Source organism: Balaenoptera musculus, chromosome X (genome assembly GCF_009873245.2).
Source record: "Balaenoptera musculus isolate JJ_BM4_2016_0621 chromosome X, mBalMus1.pri.v3, whole genome shotgun sequence".
In the NCBI taxonomy this organism is placed as follows: domain Eukaryota; kingdom Metazoa; phylum Chordata; class Mammalia; order Artiodactyla; family Balaenopteridae; genus Balaenoptera; species Balaenoptera musculus.
In genome coordinates, this window is record NC_045806.1 from 84,271,502 (window position 1) to 84,296,036 (window position 24,535).

General features: G+C 44.8%; 1 protein-coding gene across 3 annotated transcripts; it reads left to right on the top strand.

Annotated features, from left to right (window-relative positions):
- The first annotated feature begins 127 nt into the window (after positions 1-127).
- Positions 128-24,221, top strand: SRPX2 (sushi repeat containing protein X-linked 2). 3 transcript variants are annotated; one of them, XM_036841040.1, is made up of 11 exons: positions 128-484; positions 2,172-2,404; positions 6,703-6,783; positions 14,570-14,761; positions 16,871-17,047; positions 17,325-17,451; positions 17,611-17,732; positions 18,825-19,004; positions 20,068-20,201; positions 22,479-22,600; positions 23,689-24,221. In XM_036841040.1, exons 2-11 carry the CDS (start codon positions 2,323-2,325, stop codon positions 23,867-23,869), a joined length of 1,398 nt encoding a protein of 465 aa, XP_036696935.1. In that variant the 5' UTR covers positions 128-484; positions 2,172-2,322; the 3' UTR covers positions 23,870-24,221. The 3 variants fall into 3 exon arrangements, with proteins under 3 accessions (XP_036696935.1, XP_036696938.1, XP_036696937.1); XM_036841043.1 differs by having other exon boundaries at positions 145-484; positions 2,322-2,404; positions 23,689-24,217; XM_036841042.1 differs by lacking the exon at positions 128-484 and adding an exon at positions 626-697 and having other exon boundaries at positions 23,689-24,214.
- Positions 24,222-24,535: the final 314 nt, after the last annotated feature.

The window sequence follows — 24,535 nt, forward strand, 5'->3', positions numbered from 1 at the left end:
TCTCCTAGGAGTTTGTGGAATTCCTTTTCATTCAATCCTGAGGTCATGCTGAGTCATTTAAAAGAAAAACAAAAGTGTTCTTCAGTGCACCACATCTCTGGAAGCCCTTTAGCCAGCCTGTTAGTCATTACTATACTCACAGGCTTGGGGCCAGCGCCATTCACATTTTCCTCTGCTCTGCAGCAGACGGATTGAGCTCCTCTCATCCTTGAGTTCCTTCTCCCCCGCCTCTCTAAAACTCTTTTCTGAGGGAGGAACAGCTATAGCTTTGGGGATAATATAGCTTTAAGGAAACTTTTGGCAGATGCTGATGTCCTAACATCTGGGCAGTGTTAACAGAATCCCGGAGGCCCGGACAGACCAGGAGCCACTCGTTCTAGGAATGTAAAAAAGTAGAAGTTTTTCCGACTGATGAGAGAAGCAGAGAGGAAGGAGAAAGAGAAAGAGAAGGAGAGAGGGAGAACACAAAAAAACCGTACAACAGGTAAGATCTGCTGCTTCATCCGTCCACACCACACTACCCCCATTTCACAACCCGGGAGGGTAACGAGACCCAGGACTTGGGCAAAATGGCTTGGAGGTGGGGTGGGGGAAGGAAGAAGTTCTTTTATGAAACTGGACCACATGCTGCTTTCCATTTGAGCCGTGACCTGGCTGCAGACACAAGTTCCCACTACCTTCCCGGCCCATAGCAGAGGTATGGCTGACCCCGGTGGTGAATCAAGTTTTCAGTCTGAGATTGGGGAGAAGGTGGGCAGGGAAGGGGTCACAGACTCAGAGCACTGGGTCTGCAAAGGAAAGCCCCTGCTCCCAAACCAAGGAACTGGATGGAAGCTGCATGTGGGAGAGGGGTCGATGATTAGGGCATCTAGCTGTTCATTTTCCTGAATCTTCTTGAATCTCCTCTCTCTCATCCTTTCATTCCCTCTTTCTGCTTTTATCTCTTGCCTTCAGCTCTGGCAGATTGTCTTTTCTTGCTAAGCTTCCTTTCCACATCTTTCCACTTTCCTTGCCTCCCCCGCTTGCTCTTACTTCTTCTCTATCCTGCTTCCTTGCCACTCTCTAGACAAAATCTGAAGCCAGGGAGTAATGAACTGGAAAGTGAATTTTTGCCATTCTTGGACTTCTCACGCCCCTTAGGGAGGCTGGCCAGAATCTGCCATCTTTTTGTTCCTCCATTTCTGGGACTGACACCTCCCCCGAGCATGGTATTTCATTGAAAGCCTGTGGGTGCTTGCTGAGAGGTCCAGCGGCCAGTTTATACCAATGGGTAGCAAGTTTTAATACTGTCATTTATGAAGTATTTGCCTACTGGGAACCACACAACTCTCATCCCATTAGAGTGAGGACAGGACGGGAAGTAAGAGGGCAGTGGGAGCTTGCTTACCCTCTCCTCACGTACCTCAGTAGGTTCTTTCCAACCCCACTGACTTCCTGCTGGCTCAGCAGGGTAAAACTAGAAGGTTAGGCTGGACTTGAAAGCCAGAAGCCACTACTAAACCATTAAGCCTCAAAACCCAAAGCTAAGAACAGAGCCAGGGTATAGTCACCGACTGAGAGACTGCAGAAAGGAGACATCCAGTCCTGTTCAAGATGGAGTTGGTAATAATAATATCTAATATACATGGATTGCTTCCCTATGTGCCAGGCAATAGTCTATTCTGTAAGGTAGATACTATTATTATTCCCATTTTATAGATGAGGAAACTGAGGCTCAGAGAAGGTAAGGAATTTGTCCAAAGCCCCATAGCTAATAGGGACAGAATTGGATACACATGCAGATCTGTGTAACTCTAGAGTTCAAGTTCTTAGTCCATATATGCTAACACTTTCCCAGATTTGTGGTTAGGAAGTACTAGTTAAGTGGATAAAACCACCAACTGGTGCCTTTAGATTGCAGGATTCCCTCTTGGTTCTATATGACTTAATGTTGGCCTTTTCCTGGTCTTGGTACCTCACTGTCCCTCTCTGTAACTTGGACCATGGAACATTGGCATCAGATATCACCAGGGTCAATTGACAACTGGTTGTTTTATGTCCTCTTCCTCCTGGGAGGAAAAAAACCAAAATTAACAAACAGAGTGTTGTTACTCTGTAAAGTGGAAGATCCTTACAAGGGAGACCATATAACAGGCATTCATTAATTTTAAAATCTCTCTTCTTCCTTGCAGATCCTGCATTTCTGCTTTCTCTCACTTTTGGAAGTTCATTGATGGCTGATTTCTGAAAGTCATCCTCCTTTGCCCTGGTGCCTCTGACCACATACCTCTATTCTTGTCTCCCTAAACCACCCTCCCACTCCCCCTTCTCCCCCTTTCAAGGATGGCCGTTCAACTAACTCGAAGAGGAGCTCTCTCTCTGCTGCTCTTCCTCACTCCAGCAGTGATGCCAACATGGTATGCAGGTAAGCTCTAGGAGCTATTGCCCATTATTTCCAGGAAGGGCAGGGCTCAGAGCAAGTGTTAGAGAAGGGAAGGGTTAGACTGCAATAGGAGACACTTAAATTAGATACAGAGAAGAACTATCCTCAACAACAAAGATGGTTAAACATTGCAAAAGGCTACCGAGGGAGGTTTTTGAGGCAAACTGATAAGAGATTTTTGAAAACAGGCTGCACCAGCATAAAAATGACGTTGGTCAATATATCCTTGTAGCTTATTTGTACTACACAGGGAATATGGCAAATATTTTATCATAACTATAAATGGAGTATAATCTTTAAAAATTGTGAATCACTATATTGTACACCTGTAATTTATATAATATTATACATCAACTATACTTCATAAATATAATAAATATAAATAAATATTAAAAAATAAGGTTGGTCAACATGGCTTTTGGGGCCACTATCCTACCTGCTTCTCCACTTACTTTCTCTCTCTTTCTCTCTCCCCTCCCAGACCTTGTTTATAGGATGAGATTTTTATAGCCCTTTTCTGCCAAAGATTGTTAATGACAATTCAGACCACATTCTCTTAAACAGGAATCCCTCAGTTTCTTCTGGCTTGTTTCTTATTTCGGAAGGGATGGGCATTTCTAGATCCCTGAGTGTTTCATCCTTTGCCCCTGGGGAGACATAGGGAGCTCAAGAGAACAGACCCAGCGAGGAGATGGCAGAGGGGAAGGGGAGGAATGAAGGAAGGATAATGAGGTGCCAGACAGGGGTTCCTGATGGGGCCCAGCTGGCATTCCAAGTGCTAAGAATATTCTGTGGCCTGCAGCGTCTGCCTTCACAGGGGCTGGGGGCAGTAGGGGCAGGAGACAGACCCAACTAATGGAGTTAGAAAAACATCCAGAGATGAGTAAATAAGAAACTGCTTCCATCACAGCTGCAGTCATTGTAGCTAAAATTTTCCACATGCCCTTAGCTCCTGGTGGAGGCTTCTGGCAGTAGCTCTGTTTGGAACAGCTGCATCAAGCTTTCAAACAAATATGCGCACTTCTTCCCCTCCTTGGCTTAACCTGGCTCTGTAGGGGGTGAAGCATAAGGGCTGACACTGAGATGAAGAAATTCAAGTCAAGCCCTTGGCAGAGTGCACACTGCTTGGGGTTAAAGGAGCCCCAAGTCCCCAGGAGATACCATGTGCAGCCGTCCTCCCCAACCTCCCCCCAGCTTCAGTTCAAGTACATGAGACCAAAATCCGGCCAAAGACCATGAGACTATGGAGTGGAGGTTAGATGGCTCAAGTCCCATTTTGAATAACTATAAGAAACCTCATGGCACACAAAGGCCTTGACCTTTCCCAAGGTGGAAGCCTGAGCTGTTGGAGTCTTAAGGACAGTGCAGTTTTTTAAAGACTTGGATTCATTTGAAACTCTCAAAGGGCTGTTTGCAAAGGTGGCTACTCCCCACTTCTCACAAGAATCACTATGGTCATCACTCCTTCTCAGGAGCCCAGGCTGGTGAGGTCTCTGACAGCCCTGCAAACCCACTCATTCTGCCTTTCTCTTTTCTTAGGAGGCTACGTGATGAGAGAAATTTGGAAATTTCCCAATAATCCTCCCCTACATCACTAGCTCCTCCCCACTCTCTATGCATTCAGCACTGTTTTGTTCATGACTATAGCCTTGTCCTCCAATGGGAATAGTACAAGGAAAGCAGCCAAGTGTGGATTCCTGGCTAATCAGAAAAAGGATCCAAGAATAATCAGCAGGGGGTGGGAAGCGTTAAGAATATAAATCAAGCCAACAGTGGGTTAAAAGTGCATATTGGCATATCTGTGCAGTTCAGGAAGTCAGACAGTGTTTCTTATCATAATCCAAGCATTAGGGGGGGATCTTAAAATTGTCATCAACTATCAGTTACATTTGCAACCACACTTTTGTGAAGGGTAGTGCTTAGAGGGTCTGACTGTACTATGGAAGTTGGAGGAACCCAGTAACAGAAAGAGTAACCACTGATCAGCATAAAGGAACCAAGGAATGCTGCCCAAAGCTCTCCCAACCAGGGCTGAAGAGGGACAAGCAGATAGAACAAGGTGGGAAGGGGGGACCCTCTGGTTTCCCTTATCTCATCTCAGTATCTCAATATTTGCCAAAAAATACCCAAAGACAGGCAAAGAGGGGAAATGGAAAGGCTTAAAGTGGTAAGGTGGCCCCAACTTATTCCTGTCACAAAGCAGACTTGGCACTGGGCCAGCCACCTCTGTATCCTGGCGAGACTGTAATTATCTGACTGAGTCTTCCCCTCAGCTTTCCCACATCCCCTGTAATTCTGGAATGATGTGAAATGCTTGGTGGCCTTCGATCCCGCATACATAGAGTGAAAAAAGGCTGAATTGCGAGAAAGATTTTGGATTTTTATCCCTGTTGGGCGTTGTCCAAAGCTCTCCCCTACCGCCATCTTTAGTGGAGTGTCTGAGTTTGGTCTCGAGGGGATCAAACCGCCCTGGGCTGGAATGCCCATTCTGCTCCTTACTAGCTGGGAGACCTTGGGCTACTCCCTGAATTCCTCTGAGCCTGTTACCTCAACTGTATATGAAAGCAATATGGGTGTTTACCTCACTGAGATGTTAGGGTGATCTAATGAGATGACGCATGTAACGCGCTGAACCCAGAGTAGGTGTTGAGTGATGTTAGCCGTCGTTGTTGTTATTGTGGCTGTTGTTATCCAGCCACAGGCCTTGGACACTCCTGTCTGCTCTTCTGGTAAACAGAGGCTTGCTCCCTGCTGGCCATTTCTTCATAAGCAAGCTCTGGAACAAGGGTAGGGGGACCAAAGCGTTTAGAGAATCGTGCACATCTGTCCTCCTGTTTACAGGCGCTGTAAGGCTTTGATACTAAACTGAAACAGCTGACAAGAATTCTGTTTCCCAGCCCCCCCAACAAAGAAATTTCCCAGGTGGGGAAAGAGGGAGCAAGGGAGAGGAGGCCTAAGGAGAAATAAAGGAAATCCAGGAGAAGACGCGAAATGGGAAACCAGGAAAAAATAAAGGGAAGCAGAAAAAATGAACTCTTTCCTCTGGAATGAGGGCAAACCAACGAGGACATGATTTCATAAGGCAAACTTTCAGTTTGATTCATTTGCTTGTTCATCAAGCTGGACTGGTTTCCCAACACCCCCGACCCGCAGCCTAAGCCTGTGGGGACTGGAAGAGCCTCATCATCTGCGCTGCGCTCCACCCTTGAGTGCAGGGGGCCTTGTGCCTCTGCGCAGAGAGGAGGCAGGCCAGCTTGTGGTCGGAGTGTTGACACAGGCCAAAGGGCTTCAGCACTAAAACCCAGCCCTGTCCTGGAAGCACACCCTCTCCTGGGAATGCAGAATTGTCTTCTGACTCCAGCACGGCTGGCTGCTCTATTCCTGTGTGTGCTTTAGGGCTCTGGGAGGCTGGAAAGAGAGCTTCCGGCAACTTCCCTCCGGAAAGGACCAAGTTGTATACCAATTAGTTCGTATTCATGACCCATTTCCTGCCGTCTGGTGGAAGGCACTGTTTAGTCTCCCGGACAGCCGTAGACTGGCCTCCACCGGGGAGTGGCCCACTTAACGGGATGGGGGTGGTTGTGGAATGTTCTCTAGCTCAGCAGCCCCCTACTAAGGCTCCTGCTGACTAGAGGAACTAGATATCTCTCCAAAGCAGGACAAACTGCTCAGGAAGTGAAACTCTTCTCGTGCCCCCTCGCCTTTTGAGCCCTCCCTCTTTGCCTTCGCATGCCACCCCTAGCCCTGGCAACCAGGTGGCAAAAGGCTGGTGCCCTGTGGGCTGGTGGGAGCTTGAGGAATTATTTCCCTCTGAGGATTGTGAGACGGCTCATCACTAGTGGAGAGACCCTTGTTCAGGCTCTATGTTCTCCTCCTACCTGGGACAACAACTGTCCATCCTCAGAGCCTGGTCATCAGCGTCTCACCAAAACTCATGTGTTACATCAAGGAAATGGGTCGTTTCTAGTCCAGATGGGCAGGATTGATGGCTGGTCAAGAATTTTTATTTTTTTCTTTTGAATGGAGGCTTCTAGTGCTACCAGTAAGCCACCCACCTCTGCCCCAACATGAGTTCACCCTCTGTGCACCTGAGGTGTGGACGTTTGCCCGCAATAGTTCTGCTGCTTCACAAGGCAGGATTTTCCCCACTAAATAACCACCTAGCTCCCCACCTATGGAGTGTCATGTCCTCAGAAAGGGACCAAGTTGGAAAGGGGAAAAGGTTGGGAAGGACTTGCGTAAGAAACCAATATGTCATCTTGATATATTCTTCATTCTAGGTTCAGGCTACTACCCAGATGAAAGCTACAATGAAGTATATGCTGAAGAGGTCCCACAGGCCCCTGCCCTAGACTACCGAGGTAATCCTCACTGCTTCTCAGGATCAGGAAGGGCCTTATCTGGCCTAAGGCCTAGGCCCTGCCTGAAGCATCTTCACCCAGCTTGGCTCACTTGTGCCAAAGTTGCAGCTCAGGGAAGCAGGGGCTGTGGTTTCCAGTCATGAATTTGGTTACTGACTTGCTGTGTGATCTCACCTCTCTGGAATTAAGGTTACCCATCTATAATTAAGTATTGACTGAGTACCTACTGTATGCCTAATCCTGTGTAACGAAAGCCTTGGGTGATATAAAATCTAAGGTAGTGTTTTGTCCCCCTCAAGAAGCTTACATTCTGCTGGGGGATATGGGTGAGGGCGCAATAAAATTAGCAGGCATAGAGCAAGTAAGCGTGAAACTCTGTGCTAGCAGTAAATGCAACAGGAGTTAAGAAAAAGAAGTCAGGGGAGGGGTCATGAAAGATGACATTTAGACTAGGCCTTGAATGATGTGTGGATTTGAGAACTGGAAAGGGGATGGGAGGGCCTTCAGCAAAGCAGATGGCCACAGATATAGAGGTAAGAACAAACGTGTAAGAGGAAGGAGCTAGGAAGAATCCAGCCTGACTAGAGGAGATGGGATGTGGAGGGAGTAGTAGGAGATAAAGTTAAATATAAAGAGTGAGACCAAATTTGGAAAGGCTCCATGATCTAGGGACCCTTCTAAGGAGAGGCAGGAGGACTATCTGTGAAAAATGCTGAATAGCGATTCCTGCATTAGAAGGAAATTTAGACCACGCAATGTCTGATATCCCTTCCACTTCTAAGATTCTTTGTTTCTGTGCTTTGCAAGCCATGCTGAAGAGTTTAGCTGTTGTGCTAGAAGTTATAAGGAGTCATCATATGTTTTTGCAGAGGGGAGTGAGATTGTAAATAGTAATTTCAGAATATCAACCTCATTACTGTGGACAGAAAGTAGGAGTTTGGGAGGGGTAGAGCCTGGGTCAGGGAGATTCTCCAGGAATCAGTAACAGTGATGTTGGTTAGAGATGACTGAGGCTAGTGGAAAAGAAATGGAGAGCAAGGATGAGCCCCAGAGATGTCTCAAAGAAAGAGATGACAAGACCTAGTACAGATTTGATGTACCAAGAGGTTAAGAAACAAACGACTCTCTGAAAGCATCCAGTCTGAACACCTGGGAGAACTGTAAGACCCCTCTCACAGAGACAAGGTTAGAAAAGAAAAGTGGTTTGTACCCTATAGACAGTGGGGAGTAGAAAGATGGAGTTTTGTGAGTCAAGTCGTTAGCTTAGATGGATGAGCTGTCTGAGGAAGCAGAGGGCCAAGGTCAGAGCCTTAGAAGACATCTACGAATGTGAGCAGGAGAAGAGGAACCAACAAGAAAAAAAGAGATCATTAGTGGTCAGCCATGTAGGAGGAGACTGAGGTAGCACCTATCAAATTACAGAAGCCACGAGGGAAGAGAATTTTAAGGAAGGGGACGGGATAAGAGATCTACTGTGTCAAATATTGGAAAGAAACAAATTGAGGGTATAAACAATATATTTGGCAAGAAGAAGGTAAATGGTGACCTCTGAGAAAACAGTTTCAATAGACAAATGATCGGAGTTTGGGGTTCCTCTCTGCTCCTTTCTAGCTACCGTCTACCTATCTTCTCACTGCCAAATTGTCCACACCCACTGCCTCTCTGTCCCAGCACCTGCTAACTAACTCCCCAACTCCCTACAGTCTCTTTTCCACTCACCCACAGATTTCCATGCTGAAGTGACAGCCCTTGAAGATCAATCACAATTCTCTCCCCAAGCCCAAATCATATGGCCCCTTCTTGAGCTCAACCTCCCCCATGTCTCAGTAACAGTGAACACCATCCCTCTCTTCTCACCCCGCCCCCTTCCTTGGGCTGCACGACATTTCACTATTCTGGCCGTAGCTGAAGCCAAGAAAGGAGATGGGTTCTCCAGTGGTGACAAGAGGGAGCGTGAGGCATGGATCTGAACTTTGAGTGACCCTGACCTGTCCCCTGAGCTTCTGGACTACATCTCCAATTGCTGCTGGACACTTAAATTTGGAGATATCGAAAACTAAATTCTTTCCACTTCCCTGAAAAAGGTTTGACATCTGGCCTTCAGACTTTTGATAAGGATACCATCATTCTCTTAAAAATACCTTAATGGCACCTTTAATAGCCCCCATCACCTTTCATAGCCCCTTTTCCTCATCACCTCTCACCAGTCATTCACCAAGAATTGTCATTTGTTTATTAACCCATGGGATTAAAACTTTTACTACCTCACACATTGATAATGACAATTGCCTCCTAACTGGATTCTCTGACTCATGTTTCTCCCTTCCCCACACCTAGTGGCCCACTGTGATCATTTCTAACAGAACTTGGTCTCAGTCTAGCTGCCTGGCCTAACAACTCATTACCCCTTCTCCCCACATGAAATCTATGAGTAGCCAGATTAGTGGAGCTCTACTCTGTTCCCTAACTGCTTTGGCCCACGCTGAACTCTCCCTCATCCATTCATTCTTTCATTCATTTATGCAATGACTATTTGTTGAGTACCTACTGTATACCTCTTCTGAAATAAATGTTTATTGTCTGGACCACTCGTTCGGCATTCATTATGTACTGCCTCTTTGGTTTACTCTTTATTACCCTCAACAAAATAGTTACCTATTTAACAGAAGGAGCCACATATGACACCCCATAGAGCTATGTCAAAAGTAGATGCTCAAGAAATGTTTACTGGCTGTTTGGCATTCTGGGAGCAGAAGCCAGCTTGTAGGAGACTGTAAATGGGAGAAGTAGGTAGGAAAAAGCAACAGGTGCAGAAGGTACTTTCGGGAGGGAGGGTCCAACAGCCCTATGATTAATATTAATCTGCCTCATTGGTTATTTTTAAATGTGTATAAATCCATTAAAAAAAATAAGCCACATGGTGGCCTTTGGCCTTGGGGTCAAGTGTCTCATGGCTATCTTTGGGACGTAGTCTCAGGGCATAAAACTAATTCAGTACGGTTATCTATGTTGACGGGGGAGGGGTGGCGAGGAAAGTACAACCTGAGGCCCCAGCATTCCTTGTAAGGTCTTGTGACCTCATAATCCACAGCTCTACAACCGTAGTGCTTAAGAGACTTTGTAATTTGGCATCTCCAGATGGCAGCAGCGTTTTGTTGCTTGAGACGGGATGAGCCAGTGGCTCAAACCCAGACACTGATTCAGGGAATATCATTCCCATTCCCAGGACTACATATATTTTACACACGCATTTTTATTTGATTCTCAAAACAGTCCTATGAAACTGGTTTATTATTCCCACTTTACAGATCAGGAAACTAAGCTCAGGGAAGTTCAGTTTAGAGAATCATAGAGCTCAGGGGTGGCAGAGCAGGAATTTAAGCCCAGGTCTGTCTGACTTCAAAGCCATGCTTATTCTATCATCTCTTTCATAAAAAAGGTAACCCTTTTTTTTTTTTTTTTTGCAAAGAAGGTTTAAAAAAAAACAAAAACAAGAGTTAACCAGTAAAAAGCAGATCAATATTTTAGAGCAAAGTGCACATGTACTTTGGTACCATTTTCACTAATCTTGAACTTTCTTTCATTCCCTTAAACTGACTCCCAGCTTGGAGTCAGAAACCCTTCTCTGAGGTATGTCCCAATCCTCTGGGCCACCACTTGCTCCCAGATTTCTACAGCTCCGGGCAAGCTGGTAACTCTGCCTGAGTTATCTGAAGGTAATCACGAAGAAGGCGCTTTCAATCCTGTTGGCAGCACATTGTTTTCTTTATAATCTCTAGAAAGAGATAACGTGGATCGCAGAGGCCACAGGCCTGAATTCAAATCCCAGCTCCTCCACTTTCCAGCAGTTTTGACCCTGGACAAACACGTATTATGTGCCAGTCACTGTGCTATGTATTTTATAAATGTTATTTCATTTAAATACATTTCATGCTTGCTCTGGAGTGATAGGGGAAGACCTCTAAAACACATTGTTAAGTTTATTTTAAAAAGCATTGGTGGGAACAGTGGACGTAATATGTGATAAAGTGGAGGGGAAAATAAGATTTGCTTTATATGTGTAAAGAAACTATTAACAGTGTTTCCTGATGGGGGGACTTAGTGGGGGTAGGTGTGGGAGCAGGGGTGGGAGGGAGAACTTTACTGCATAACTTTTTATACTTTTGGGGTTTTGAAACATATGGCTATAGTACCTAATCAAAAATGTAAATGTACACTTCAAAACAGCAGCCTAACATGCTGCAATGACAGATATTGTAGTTAGAAAAAAAATGGCTTTTAGAGCCAGACAAACCTGGGGTTCAAATCCCAGCTCTGTCCCTTACTTGCTGAGGGATCCTGGGCAAGTTACTTCCTCATCTGCAAAATAGGGATAAACATCTACATATTGTACCTTACAGAGCTATCGGGAGAACTGTATGAGATGATGGGAAAATGAAAATATAAAGCATGGTGACTAGCACACCATAGCTACTCCATAATGACTAACAATTTTCCTACCACGTTCTTAGTTTCAACTTCCCATCAGTACTCTTTTGTTCAGCCAGTTATGAATCTCCATAACTGTACTGTCACCTCTCCTATGTGGATGTATTTCTTCATCTCATCCAGATCAATGGCATGAAAGGCATTGTCACATGCCTCACTGACTTCCACATAAGGTACCTACCATTTCCCCTGCTCTACTAGTCTGGTGACCATACCCAAAAAGGAAACAAGGTCAGTCTTGAATTACTTGTTTTTGGGGTCACGTGGAGATCACCACTTCTTCTCCTAACTGCTCATAAGCCTATGTTTAACTATTCTAGAACACTTTGCTATCAGTGCTGTCAGTCTCACCAGGCTATAGTTCCCAGAGGCTGCCTTCTTCTTCCTTCTGGGGCTCTAATGTACAGCATGGTGACTATAGTTAATAATTCTATGTTTCATAGTGGAAATCTACTGAGAGTACATCTAAAGTGTTCTCACTACAAAAAAAATGGTAACTATGTGAGGTGATGGATGTGTTAATGAACTTGATTGCAGTAATCATTTCACAATGTATACATATATTAAAACATCACATTGTTCACCTTCAATATATACGATTTTATGTGTTGATTATACCTCAATAAATCTGGAAAAAAAGAAAATTGGGATAGTGTTTTTGCTCTTTCCAGCCTTCCAACATGTTCTTTTTTTTTTTTCTTTTGGTCAACTGCTGTGCCTTGTGGTTCAAGTCTTTTTTTTTTTTTCTTCCAGTTTTATTGAGATATAATTGACATACAACACTGTATAAGTTCCAGGTGTACAGCATAATGATTTGACTTACATACATCATGAAATGATTATCACAATAAGTTTAGTGACCATCCATCATCTCGTATAGATACAGCATTAAGGAAATAGAAAAAAATACTTTTCGTTGTGATGAGAACTCAGGATTTACTCTCATAACAACTTTCACATATAACACACGGCACTGTTCATTGTATTTATCATGTTGTACATTACATCCCTAGCACTTATTTATCTTATAACTGGAAGTTTGTACCTTTTGACCATCTTCATCCAATTCCCCCTCCCCCCACCCCCTGCCTCTGGTAATCACAAATCTGACATGTTCTCTTGATGCCAGTATTCCTCAAGGCCAGCAAAATTGGACTTATTTACAATAGCTAGACCCTCTATTACTGTCTCAGCATTTATCCTGAGGTATATATTTCCCTTTACTATTGCTTGCTTGTTCTATCCATTCCAATTTTATGTGTATTTTCCTTGACAGAATATGGGTGAAAAATAGGACGAGAGTGATTGTTGAGGTCCCGGCCTCGAATGTAAAGTCTTGATGATATGTGTTGTGACCATATAATCAACAGCTCTGCAACTGTAGTGCTTAAGAGATTTTCTGTCATTTGGAGATGGTGTCTCCAGATGGCAGCTGTGTGTCACAGCCACAGGCTCAAAGCTAATGCTAGAAGCCACAAGGCTGTTGTGGCTTAAAGGCTAGTTTTCTCACTGTCATCTGTCTCCATTCTCCAGCTGCCCTCAAACAGACGCTCTAGCCTTTCTTTGTTCCTTTAGCTCCTGTTGAGCTTTTTTTCAAAGCCCCCCTTTTTTTGTCTCTTAGGATTTGGGAACCAAATTAGCTCATATGGGGCTTTAGCCTTCCCAGCCCCAGGCTAAGAAATCTGTGTCAGCCTATGTATGCATCCTTGGGCAGGTGGCCCTCTGCTTGTTTATACGTTCCCCTTTAAAATCTGAACCCACTGAAGAGTCATTTATTTTGTGTAGCAGATGAGGCATCTTTATGATAGCTTTATGATTTAACAGCCTTATTACCTTTAGTGCTCAGTATTGAACTGGGATCGGACTTTCATTCCTAAGCAGCCTACTTTGACATGGCATTCCCTTCCTCTCTCTAGCTTACATCTTTGTGTTATTTTTAACAGTTATTGTAAATGTACACACTGTAAAAATTCACTCTTTTTGGTGTTTTGACAAATGCAAAGAGTCAGGTCACCAGTACCACAGTACCAAAAATTTGCCCAGGGCTGCCCCTTTGAGGTTATCCACCCCTCTACCCCTGATCTCTGGCAATCATTGATCTATCCCAATATTTCTGCCTTATCCAGAATGTCACATACATGGAATCCTACAGCCTGCAGCCTTTTGATTCTGGCTTCTTTCATTTCACAAACTACATTGGAGATTCGTCCAAGTTAGTTTAAACATTCACCCTCAGAAGGACATTTGAGCTGTTTCCAGTGCTTGACAATTATGAATAGAATACTTTAAACATTTGTGTACAGGATTTTGTATGAACACGGGTTTTTATTTCACTTGGGTAAATACCTAAAGTGGGACTGTGGAGTCACCTGTCAAGTGTACATTTACCTTTCTAAGAAACTACCAAATAATTTCCCAAAGTAGCTGCATCATTTTGTATTTCCCCCAGCGATGTATGAGAGTTCTAGTTTCTCTCCATCTTCACCAACACTTAGAATTGCCATTTTTTTTTAAGTTCAGTCATCCCAACGGGTGTATAATGGTATCTTTTTGTAGTTTTGATTTAGCATTTCTCTAATGACTAATGATGCTGAACATCTTTTCATGTGCTTATTTGCCATCACTATATCGTCTTCAGTGGCATATCCGTTCATATCTAAAGCTCATATTCTAACTGGATTGTTTGCTCTTTTTACTGTTGAGTTTTCCAAGTTCTTTATATAGTCTAGATACTAGTCATTTGTCCGATATATGGTTTGCAAATATTTTCCCCCAGTTTGTGGTTTGTCTTTCATCTATCAACAGTGCTTTCCACAGAACAAAAGTTTTTAACTTTGACAAGGTTCAGTTTCTTGATTTTTTTTCTTCTATGAATTGTGCTTTTGGTATCATGTCTAAGACCTCTTTGCCTAGCCCTAAATCCTAAAGATTTTTCTCCTATTTTTTTCTAAAAGTTTTATAATTTTACTTTTTTCTCTGAAGTCCATGAGCCATTTTGAGTTAATTTTTGTTTAAGGTATGAGACACTTAGGTCGAGGTTCTTTGCTTTGCTTTTCCTTTTTTTTTTTTTTTTTTTGGCCTATGGAAGTTCAATTGCTCCAGCATCGTTTGTTCAAAAGGTTATCTTTCCTCTATTAAATTGCTTTTGTACCTTTGTCGAAAATCATTTCAGTATATTTGTGTGAGTCTGTTTCTGGGCTCTCTGTTCTGTTCCATTGATCTATGTGTCTGTCCTTTCACCAATACCACGCTGTCTTGATTACTGTGCTTCTAGCTTACTTTTCTTCTATTGCTACAGTCCCCCGATGGTGTTATACATTAAATATCCAGGATGGAGAAGCCACATGCTACTCACCGAGAGGAGGAAATTATCACAGCAGCCTGGGCACTCGCTGTGAGCTCTCCTGTGACCGGGGCTTTCGACTGATTGGACGGAGGTCGGTGCAATGCCTGCCAAACCGCCGTTGGTCTGGAACTGCCTACTGCAGGCGTAAGTGGTGTCTGTGCGTGCATGTGTTGATATGTGCGTGTGAGAGAGGCTGGCTGGCCAGCCACCCAGGGTATATGCCTGGAGGTGTTACTCTGACCTCTGTCAAGTGCAAATTGAGAATTTTCCACAGGCTCCCAACAGGGTCTTTCCCCATCCTAACATTCTAGCTCATTTTCTCTCCCTGTAGTTATTGGTCAAGCAATAGGGTCATTAAGTAGCAACCAGCCTTTCTGGCTTAGGAGGTCGAGGACTGCATGGAAGGCTTACGCCTGGGGCCCGATGTAGACTTGGGCCTTCCTCTGGAGCTCTGAGCACATGTGGTCTCAGACTCATTCCCACTTGTGGTAAACTGCTGTACTTCCTGACCTAAGGCCTTAGAAGGCCTTGGCAGTGAAACTATAAGACATCCACTAGTCTTCATTTTCTTCTGAAAGTCAAGAAGAATCCCTAAGGCTGGAATGTGGGCGTGCTAATACGCACGTTTCACATCATGTCCCCCTCAGCTCCCAAATCTCTACCTCTTATTCAAGCCCTACAGCCTACCCCATTTTGGCAGCTGAGCTTCGTCTGTCCCTATGTCCATCACTGAATGCCATTTGTAGAACACCCATGTGTGCGGGGCCCTGTATTGGTCACTTCAGGAGCCAATTCCTCAGTTACCAGGCTGCTTATAGACTAATGGGATGGAAACACAAATGTGTGCACGTGAATGGAGTGTAAGGGGATGCAGAATGCCGAGCATTCAGAGAGAAATGGGGCTGGTCGGAGAAGATGCTGTAGAGAAGCTTGATAGCCAGAAAGAGGGAAGCTACCACGCCCCTCTAGGTGACTGTAATGCATTTGTTTTAGGACTTAGACACCATCATTTCCAAAATGAATTTGAATGGCCTTACAAATAAGTCTACAATGAACATAAAACTTAAAATAAGTCTACAAATGAACATAAAACCAGTTAAAAAAAATGGAGATGTACATATTTCCAGGTGCCTAGAATGAGTTAATTACTATATTTAAACACTGAATCTGGCTGTGTCCTTCCTCATAAGAGACACAAGGGCAAACACTTTGGATCTATCATTTTCACTGTCATATAATACTAAGAAAACAAATTCAGCTGAAAAGACAAACCTTTTTTTTGGGGCCTGATTTCAAGGAGGTCATTTTTGCCTAGGTCTTTATATAAAGGAGACTGGAAAAAATAAAAGGCAATCATCCTCAAGTCTGGTTTGACCAAGAAGCAAAACAAACATAGCTCATAGAATCTTTATTCAAAGCTCCAATAATTGAAGGTAAGGAGGGTTAGAACTTAGACAACCTAAAGGAAGATATGGCTGGCCTACTTCTTTCAGGTGTCAGGTATTTCAAACTAGACTTTGGCAAGCACAGGCTCACAATCAATTCATGGGAGCTGTCTCCGCTTCTGGCACACGTGATGTCTAAAGCACACGGACTCGTCTTTAAGCAAATGCCACCAAAGCTGGCCCTCCAGGCACTGGCCTGACTTGTATTCTCACTGTCACAGAGGGCTAGCCTGCCTGTAAGTGAGCCTCAGCTGAGGAGTGCTTGTGGTAGTACCAACATTATACTCAAAAAAGGAGCCTTAAATTTGTTCAAGGGCGTCTAGCATTTGAGGAAGAAGAGAGGAAAATTATCAGCTGCTGAGGCTCTGAATAAGCCCAGAGGTTTATATGCATTGCCTCTTTAATCGGCACAACAATCCTACTTCATGGTATACACATTTTAGTGACGAAAACACTGAGGCTTGGAGAGATGAAGTAACTTGCTCAGGTCACAGAGCTAGTAAGTGGTGGAGCTGGGATCCAAACTCAGGTGCGTTTCTCAAATCCATGCACTTGGATGAGTAATTTGCTTCTTTGAGACCAGCACCCGACCCCCACCCACCAAGAGCAGTACCATACTTCATAATATCAAAATAAGAAGGCAATTAGGAAAAAGAGGCAATCAGGCACAAAAATGTCAGGGCAGTTTGGTGTAGGATTTTCTGTATTTTCTGCTGTTTCCGATACGTTTCTCCCTGTGCTAGATGCCCAGGCATCACCTCCACATAACCCCACAGGCCACTGAACTTGCCACTTCATTCTCTCTTAGAGATGAGATGCCACGCATTGCCATTAATCACGAGTGGCACCTACACATGCACAAATGGCGTACTTCTTGACTCTCGCTGTGACTACAGCTGTTCCAGTGGCTACCACCTGGAAGGTGACCGCAGCCGAATCTGCATGGAAGATGGGCGATGGAGTGGAGGCGAGCCCGTATGTGTAGGTAAATGCTGGTCACTCCCAGCTGTCCTGCTGCAAAGAGCCAGCCTGGCATTAGGTCCACCACAGAAGGCATTCCTACTCGCTGCAAGGGTGGTACCCTGGGCATGAGCTTAACAAAGTGATCACTTCCCGTGGAGCTGGGCCTCCCCAGTTTTGTTGAGCATCTTGAACTGAGAGTGCATCTTTTACCTACCCAGTGGTGTGGTATTGTTTCTATGGGTTCCCTCAAGGGAAGGCAGGGGACCCACGAGTCAGCACTTGATTTCTGACCTTGGCAGACATAGATCCCCCCAAGATCCGTTGTCCCCACTCCCGTGAGAAGATGGCAGAGCCAGAGAAATTGACTGCTCGAGTATACTGGGACCCACCCCTGGTGAAAGATTCTGCTGATGGCACCATCACCAGGTGAGTAATGGATGCGTCCTATGCTTCCCACCAGCTTCTCCCAGGCACTCAGGCTGCCCCCACTGAACCGCACAGACTGAGGGTACAGTGATAATGTGCCCCAGACCCCAGTTCTAAGAGTCACTTTCCTCAGTGGCTCTCTCACTTTGTCCCATGCAGGGTGACACTTCGGGGCCCTGAGCCTGGCTCTCACTTTCCCGAAGGAGAGCACGTGATTCGTTATACTGCCTACGACCGAGCCTACAATCGGGCCAGCTGCAAGTTCATTGTAAAAGTACAAGGTTAGAAAGAAGTCTTCCATTTCTGCATTGCTTATTATTCCTGCTCTTCCCTTACCCTCCAGATGCCCATCACAACCCTCTCCTCTCTATGCCTGAAACAGACACTGCATATATATTGGGAGATGGGAAAAATAAGTTCACTAAACAGGTCACTCAGGAAGCCTGCATGACATGTGCATACACATGTTTCAGAAACTCTGTTTCCCAGCAAGACTTTCTCACTCTCCTAAATCTACATAAAATCCACAAAGGTACTCTTATCCATTTCTTTTCTTGGCCTTCAAATTAATGATTAAAGCTAATCAGCCTTCATTCTCCATCTTCCTCCTCTGCTGAAATTGGTGGTGTTGGCTGCCCGATTCTTGCTTTTTGTTTTGTTTTGTTTTCATCATAAAATTAATTCATGCTCACTGTTGAACATATGGGAACTAAAGAAATATATAAAGGGAAAAAAACCTATTACTCTATCATCATCCAGAGGCAATTGTTGTTAACCTTTTGGTATTTTCCTTCCAGTCTTTTATTCACACATACTTTAAAAAATATATAATTGAGATCATACTGCATATCCAATCTTCTGTCACCCTTTTTTACTTTTCATTATAACACAAGTAATTTTCTCATGTTCTTTAAAGTTTCTTCAGAAGTATTTTAATGACAGTATAATAATCTACTTCTAAGAATATATCATACTTTGCTTAACACTTCTCCCACTGATGGATATTTCAGTCTCCTCCAATTTCTTTTTGATATTAAAAGTAATTTGTAAGGTAGTCATCTTTATGCGGGGTGTCCCCAAAGTCTGAAAACAAAAATGGCAATTTCTTTTTACAGATTGATAGTCTTTTGATGACAATATGTATACTCACCTGTGCTTCCACATTTTATGAACACCTTTGTCTACATTTCAGATTTAATTCCGTAAGGAAGGAAAATTCTGGCTCTAGCTTTGGTCATGGGAAACACAGACAAGTCATTCATTCTGATCATTCTGGGTCTGCTGATCTAGCAAACCCAGGATAGGCATCCTCTTAGCCTTTTTTTTTTCTAAAAGAGATAACATAGCCCCTAACTTGAACTCCTCCCTGATAGTGAGACGCTGCCCAACTCTGAAACCACCACAGCATGGTTACCTCACCTGCACCTCAGCAGGGGACAACTATGGTGCCACCTGTGAATACCACTGTGATGGAGGGTATGAGCGCCAAGGGACCCCCTCCCGGGTCTGCCAATCCAGCCGCCAGTGGTCAGGATCACCACCTATCTGTGCTCGTGAGTGAAACTAGGAAATGGGGAGAGTGCACATATTGATCAGGGCTACTTTGGGGGGATCTCCCAATGTCTATGACTCAGGGGCCAAGAGCAATGTGTCTGATGTGGGAATGGGGGATTCTGAGATGCTTCGGGGCCAGTGTTCCCCCTTAGCATACTCCACCTCCAAGAAAAAGGGTTTAAAATCTCCAAGTGTTCTTTGAGGATTTCCCCCAAGGAAAGTAGAGAATGGACTTGAGGACACGGGGAGGGGGAAGGGTAAGCTGGGACGAAGTGAGAGAGTGGCATGGACTTATATACACTACCAAATGTAAAATAGATAGCTAGTGGGAAGCAGCCGCATAGCACAGGGAGATCAGCTCGGTGCTTTGTGACCACCTAGAGGGGTGGGATGGGGAGGGTGGGAGACACAAGAGGGAGGTGATATGGGGATATATGTACATGTATAGCTGATTCACTTTGTTATAAAGCAGAAACTAACACACCATTGTAAAGCAATTATACTCCAATAAAGATGTTAAAAAAAAAAGAGAAGGGGATATATATATATATATTGAATCTAAGAAAAAAAAAAGTCATGAAGAACCTAGGGGTAAGACAGCAATAAAGACACAGACCTACTAGAGAATGGACTTGAGGATATGGGGAGGGGGAAGGGTAAGCTGTGACAAAGTGAGAGAGTGGCATGGACATATATACACTACCAAACGTAAAACAGATAGCTAGTGGGAAGCAGCCGCATAGCACAGGGAGATCAGCTCGGTGCTTTGTGACCACCTAGAGGGGTGGGATAGGGAGGGTGGGAGGGAGACGCAAAAGGGAGGAGATATGGGGATATATGTATATGTATAGCTGATTCACTTTGTGATACAGCAGAAACTAACAGACCATTGTAAAGCAATTATACTCCAATAAAGATGTTTAAAAAAAAAAAAGAAAGAAAGAAAGGGAGAAACAACCAAAAAAGGTTAACCCGAAAGGCTGGAACACCTCAGGATGCTGTTATCCATGCTGGGATGAAGAAGCAGGCCATACTCTGACTGGCCATGTGCTTCTGCCCTAGCTATGAAGATTAATGTCAATGTCAACTCGGCAGCTGGCCTTCTGGATCAGTTCTATGAGAAACGGCGACTCCTCATCATCTCAGCTCCTGATCCCTCCAACCGATACTATAAAATGCAGATCTCTATGCTACAGGTGAGAGCCACTCCTCTAATCAGGGCTTAGCTTCTTGGCATTCCCCCTACCCCACTCCGTTACTCCCCTACCTCTTCTCAAAGACTTGCTCTTTCTGCAGCACAAACGCTACTTCCTCAGACTCTGTGGACAACATTTGATCAGTTTTACTGTAGACAAATTGAGCACATTTTAAAAACTGCTGTTTTCACTGAAAAGACAGTGAGGTCACTGGAATGGTGGGTTACAGGAGGCTTGGTGAAGCATGAGAAGGCTGTGTGGCAAAACACTCTGGAGAGACTTGTAAGATGTATGATCAAATGTAAATGTGGGGAATTAATTATGTTTATGTTTTCAAGGAATAATAGCACTAACAGACAGACAGTAAGTGCTATATAAGGACCAGGTATACAAGTATGTGCTTTACACATATTCACTTAATTCTCACAGCAACCTTGTGAAATAGGTACCATTACTATCCCCATTTTTTAGGTAAGGAAACTGAGGTATAGAGCGGTTAATGATTTGCCCAAAATCACTAGCTAGTAAGTAAGTGGCCAAGCCGGGACCTAACCTAGGCAGTCTGACTCCAGGATCTGTGCTCTTAACCGCGACTGACAGCAGACGAGAAGGAAAAGTGTTGTGATATTGCAAAGTAGTATGAGGGAATTGCGTGAGGATTTTTAACATTCTACCAGGTATCTAGTTAAAGCCACTTGTGGGGGAAGGAGAAGTGGAAAGGACAGAATAGATCTGACCATTGGGACTTGTGAAAGGAATAGACCAGATTCTATCACTATGTTGTACACCTGAAACTTATATATTGTAAATCAACTGTACCTCAATAAAAAAGAGAAAAATAATATAATGATAAAAATAAGGAATAGACTAGGCTCTTGAAGAGAATTCAAGTTATGCTGACAAGACTTGGAGAACCAGCTCTGATAAACTGAAAGGGGCTGGATACCCAGGTAAAAGAAGAAGTTATTTAGGGGGTTTCTAAAAGTTGAATCTTACAAGTTGCCAAGTCAGTATTCAGAGGCCCAGGATGAAAGCAGCTGTATCAAGAGAATGACCCTGGGTATCTAGACCAAAAAGGACCTAGTTCCTCCAGGGATCCCAAAAAGGCAGACAAAGGCAATACCTCAGCTTGAGCAGAAAGCAAGAAAGAACAGAAACCAGCCAGGGAGGACTGTGGCTTTGAGGGCCAGGTCTAGAGGAGTAGCCCAAAGATTAAACAAGGGGTGGGCACCCGGCAGTGCTCGCTGCTGCTTTAAACCTCCCCCCAGGTAACTGGCTAAGAGGCGCCCCTGCTGGATGAGGCAGGGCCAAGAGCCGGGGTAGGGTTACAGGGTGTCCTGCCCAGTGCAGAGGAACGCACGAGAAAGGGTAACGGAAAGAGCACTGGCGCCATTTTGGAGAAATTCTGGAGACTGAGAGAAGGCCATGGCCATGTAGCCTAGTGGTAAGGAGCACACACTTGGGGCAGGCAGCCTCGGCCCTCATTTTGAATTTTGGCTCAGCATCTTATTGTCATGCAAATGGGGGCAAGTTACTTTCTCCTCTACAGAATAAGAATGATACCACCTACCCTGTTAGGGGTGTTGTGAGGATTAAATTCAATTATTCCCGCGAAGCATTAGGTATGTGTGTTCGATGAACAATAGTCATTGTTATCCTATCACAATAGCTATCCATTAAGAACCTATGTAGCTTCCAGTTATAAAATAAATAAGTCCTGGGGATGTGATGTACAGCACGGTGACTATAGTTATATCGTATGTTTGAAACTTGCTAAGAAAGTAGATCTTAACAGTTCTCATTGCAAGAAAAAAAAATTGGGACTATGTGTGGTGATGAATGTTAACTAGACTTATTGTGGCGATCATTTTGCAACATAGACAAGTATCAAATCATTATATTGTACACCTGAAACTAATATAATGTTATATGTCAAATAATATCTCAATTTAAAAAAGAACCTATGTATTTAAAAACCTATGCAAAACTAAGCAAGGAGAGATGATGTGCCTGCAATTTATCAATTACACTTCTCTTTTCTACCCCACATGGTGTAACCAGTGTCCCACGCTTCATTAGAATAAAGGAAAGACTGTTAGGGCAAGTGCTTCAGGAACGACAGAGGGAAGAGGTCGTAGACCCCCTGGTGTTATGGTTGGGGATGAAGCCCCTCCTTTCCCACACTGCCTCGACGTGGTCCCAGGAGGAATCAGCTAAGTAGCCTTAGGTTTGAGTCTGATAGCCTATTCCAGAAAACCTTCTTCTCTCCCCTCGCAGCAATCCATCTGCGGACTGGACCTGCGGCACGTGAGCATCATTGAGCTGGTGGGGCAGCCACCTCAGGAAGTGGGGCGCATCCGGGAGCAACAGCTGTCAGCCAGCATCATCGAGGAGCTCAGGTCCAGGCTGCGAGGCCACAGGGAAGGGCTGGGCGGAAACTCTAGGCAGGACATTGGCCACAGGAGGGTTGTGGGACAATCAGCAGACACTACTCTCTTGGGGAATTCCTTGTGTTTGAACTCTTTGGATGTATTAGGTAAGATCAGAGAGTGGCAGGGTGTCAGAATTAAATTGGGGGTTGGGCGGTGCTTAAAATACAGATGAGCACCCCAAACCACCTCAGGACTGTGCTTTCAGGAGGCACCTCAGGTGACTCTGAAGCACAGCCAGGGCTGAGACACAGACCCAAACATGACTCAGATAAGCCTCTGATCCTGTTGCCTTATGGCCTTATCCCTTTGCCCTCAGTCTCCAAAGGAGCAAAACACATTTTAGGCACTGAAATCTGAATCATACCCATCTTCCCCTGGGGGGGAGAGAAGACCATAGGCAACAGGTGGTAGAAGTTGACTTTTCTCATTATCTATCTATTATCACCCTTCCAATGCCTCCACCTATACTCAGAGCCAATAAAGCCATCACTGATCTCTGTTCTATAAACAATACCTGCCCCTAGGGCTCAGTCTCAGTAGGGACAGAAAGATTCAGTCCCAGATAGAAGAGAGACTGGGAAACACTCAGAGGAAGGAGACTGCAGACTTGGTGATATTGCTCAACTTCAAGGTTGACCAGGTGACATTCATCAACCTCAGGGCTGCCATGTTTGGTCGTGCAGGCTGTGCCCAGCCCAACTCTAGGCAAACACTGGTCGCAGCATAGTGCGTGTGACCGGTGCTCCCTGGAGTTATTCCATGCAGCCTGCGTTGCTGTATGTGATAGCCCTGCTTAAGGGGGCCTGTGAGGCAAACACAGCTTGGTAATAACAAAGCTGTTCCATCTGGGGTGAGGAAGGGACAGCTTAACAGAGCTAGACACGTAGGGGCAGCAAGACTCGGGCTTGAGACACGTAGTGGAGGGGATGGGGCCAAGGGATTGGGTGGGGAAAAAATTAGTCCATCAGTGGAGCTGTGAAAGGTCAGAGGGTAGTAGAGCCTGGTGGGATGACGCCAAGACAAGGTCTCAGACCTCCCTGGGCTCTTCTCTCTAGGCAATTTCAGCGCCTCACTCGCTCCTACTTCAACATGGTGTTGATTGACAAGCAGGGAATTGACCGGGAACGCTACATGGAACCTGTCACTCCCGAGGAAATCTTCACGTTCATTGATGACTATCTACTGAGCAACCAGGAGCTGATCCAGCGCCGGATGCAAAGGGACATATGCGAGTGAACTTGAGCCAGGGTATGGTTGAGGTCAAGGGGAAAGGTCCCATAGTCAGCCGAAACTGGGGCCTAATAAAAGGAGAAAATGCTTTTCCACAGCTCTAGGGAACTGGACTCTGAGGTGGGTGAGGTTCCCTGATCCTGGGACATTTCCAGGCACCTTTTTACGGCTGTGGAATAGTTTCCTTAAGCAAGTCTCTGCTTTAGGTAGCACTGGAGGGGCATAAGAAGCTAGGGAGGGACTGAGGGCAGGCCCTGGGCAGCAGGTTGTGGACAGAAGGTCTTGCTTTCCTAACCTGGGCTTCTGCCCAGCTCTCCAAAGTCTTCCAGATAAGTAAATTTCTAAATTCATTCACTAACCAGCTGTGTTTTAAATGGTTTCTCTACCCTGAGGTGACAGCAGAGGGCAGCACCATCACAACAGACAACCAGGACACCAGCAAGTGTGGCTGATCTTACAGGTTAAGTGTGTGATTGGAGGTGGGGGGAGCGCCAAAACATTCTTGAACTTGTTTGTCCTTTCCCTTTTTAGGGTATTGGGCCACCAGTGTTCTGCTAGCCATCGCCTCACCTAAGAGTTAGCAAACTGCTGCAGGGGGAGGGAGCTTGGGAAGAAAAATCAGGCCAGAGAAGAAGGCTTTCTCCTGCCCCTCCAACTAGCTCATGGGCAACA

Coding starts and splice junctions, on each gene's coding strand:
- SRPX2 (XM_036841040.1), top strand. CDS start 2,323: ATGGCCGTTCAACTAACTCGAAGAGGAGCTCTCTCTCTGCTGCTCTTC. Junction 17,733..18,824: donor GTTCATTGTAAAAGTACAAG/GTTAGAAAGAAG, acceptor CCTCCCTGATAG/TGAGACGCTGCCCAACTCTG. Junction 19,005..20,067: donor ATCACCACCTATCTGTGCTC/GTGAGTGAAACT, acceptor CTTCTGCCCTAG/CTATGAAGATTAATGTCAAT.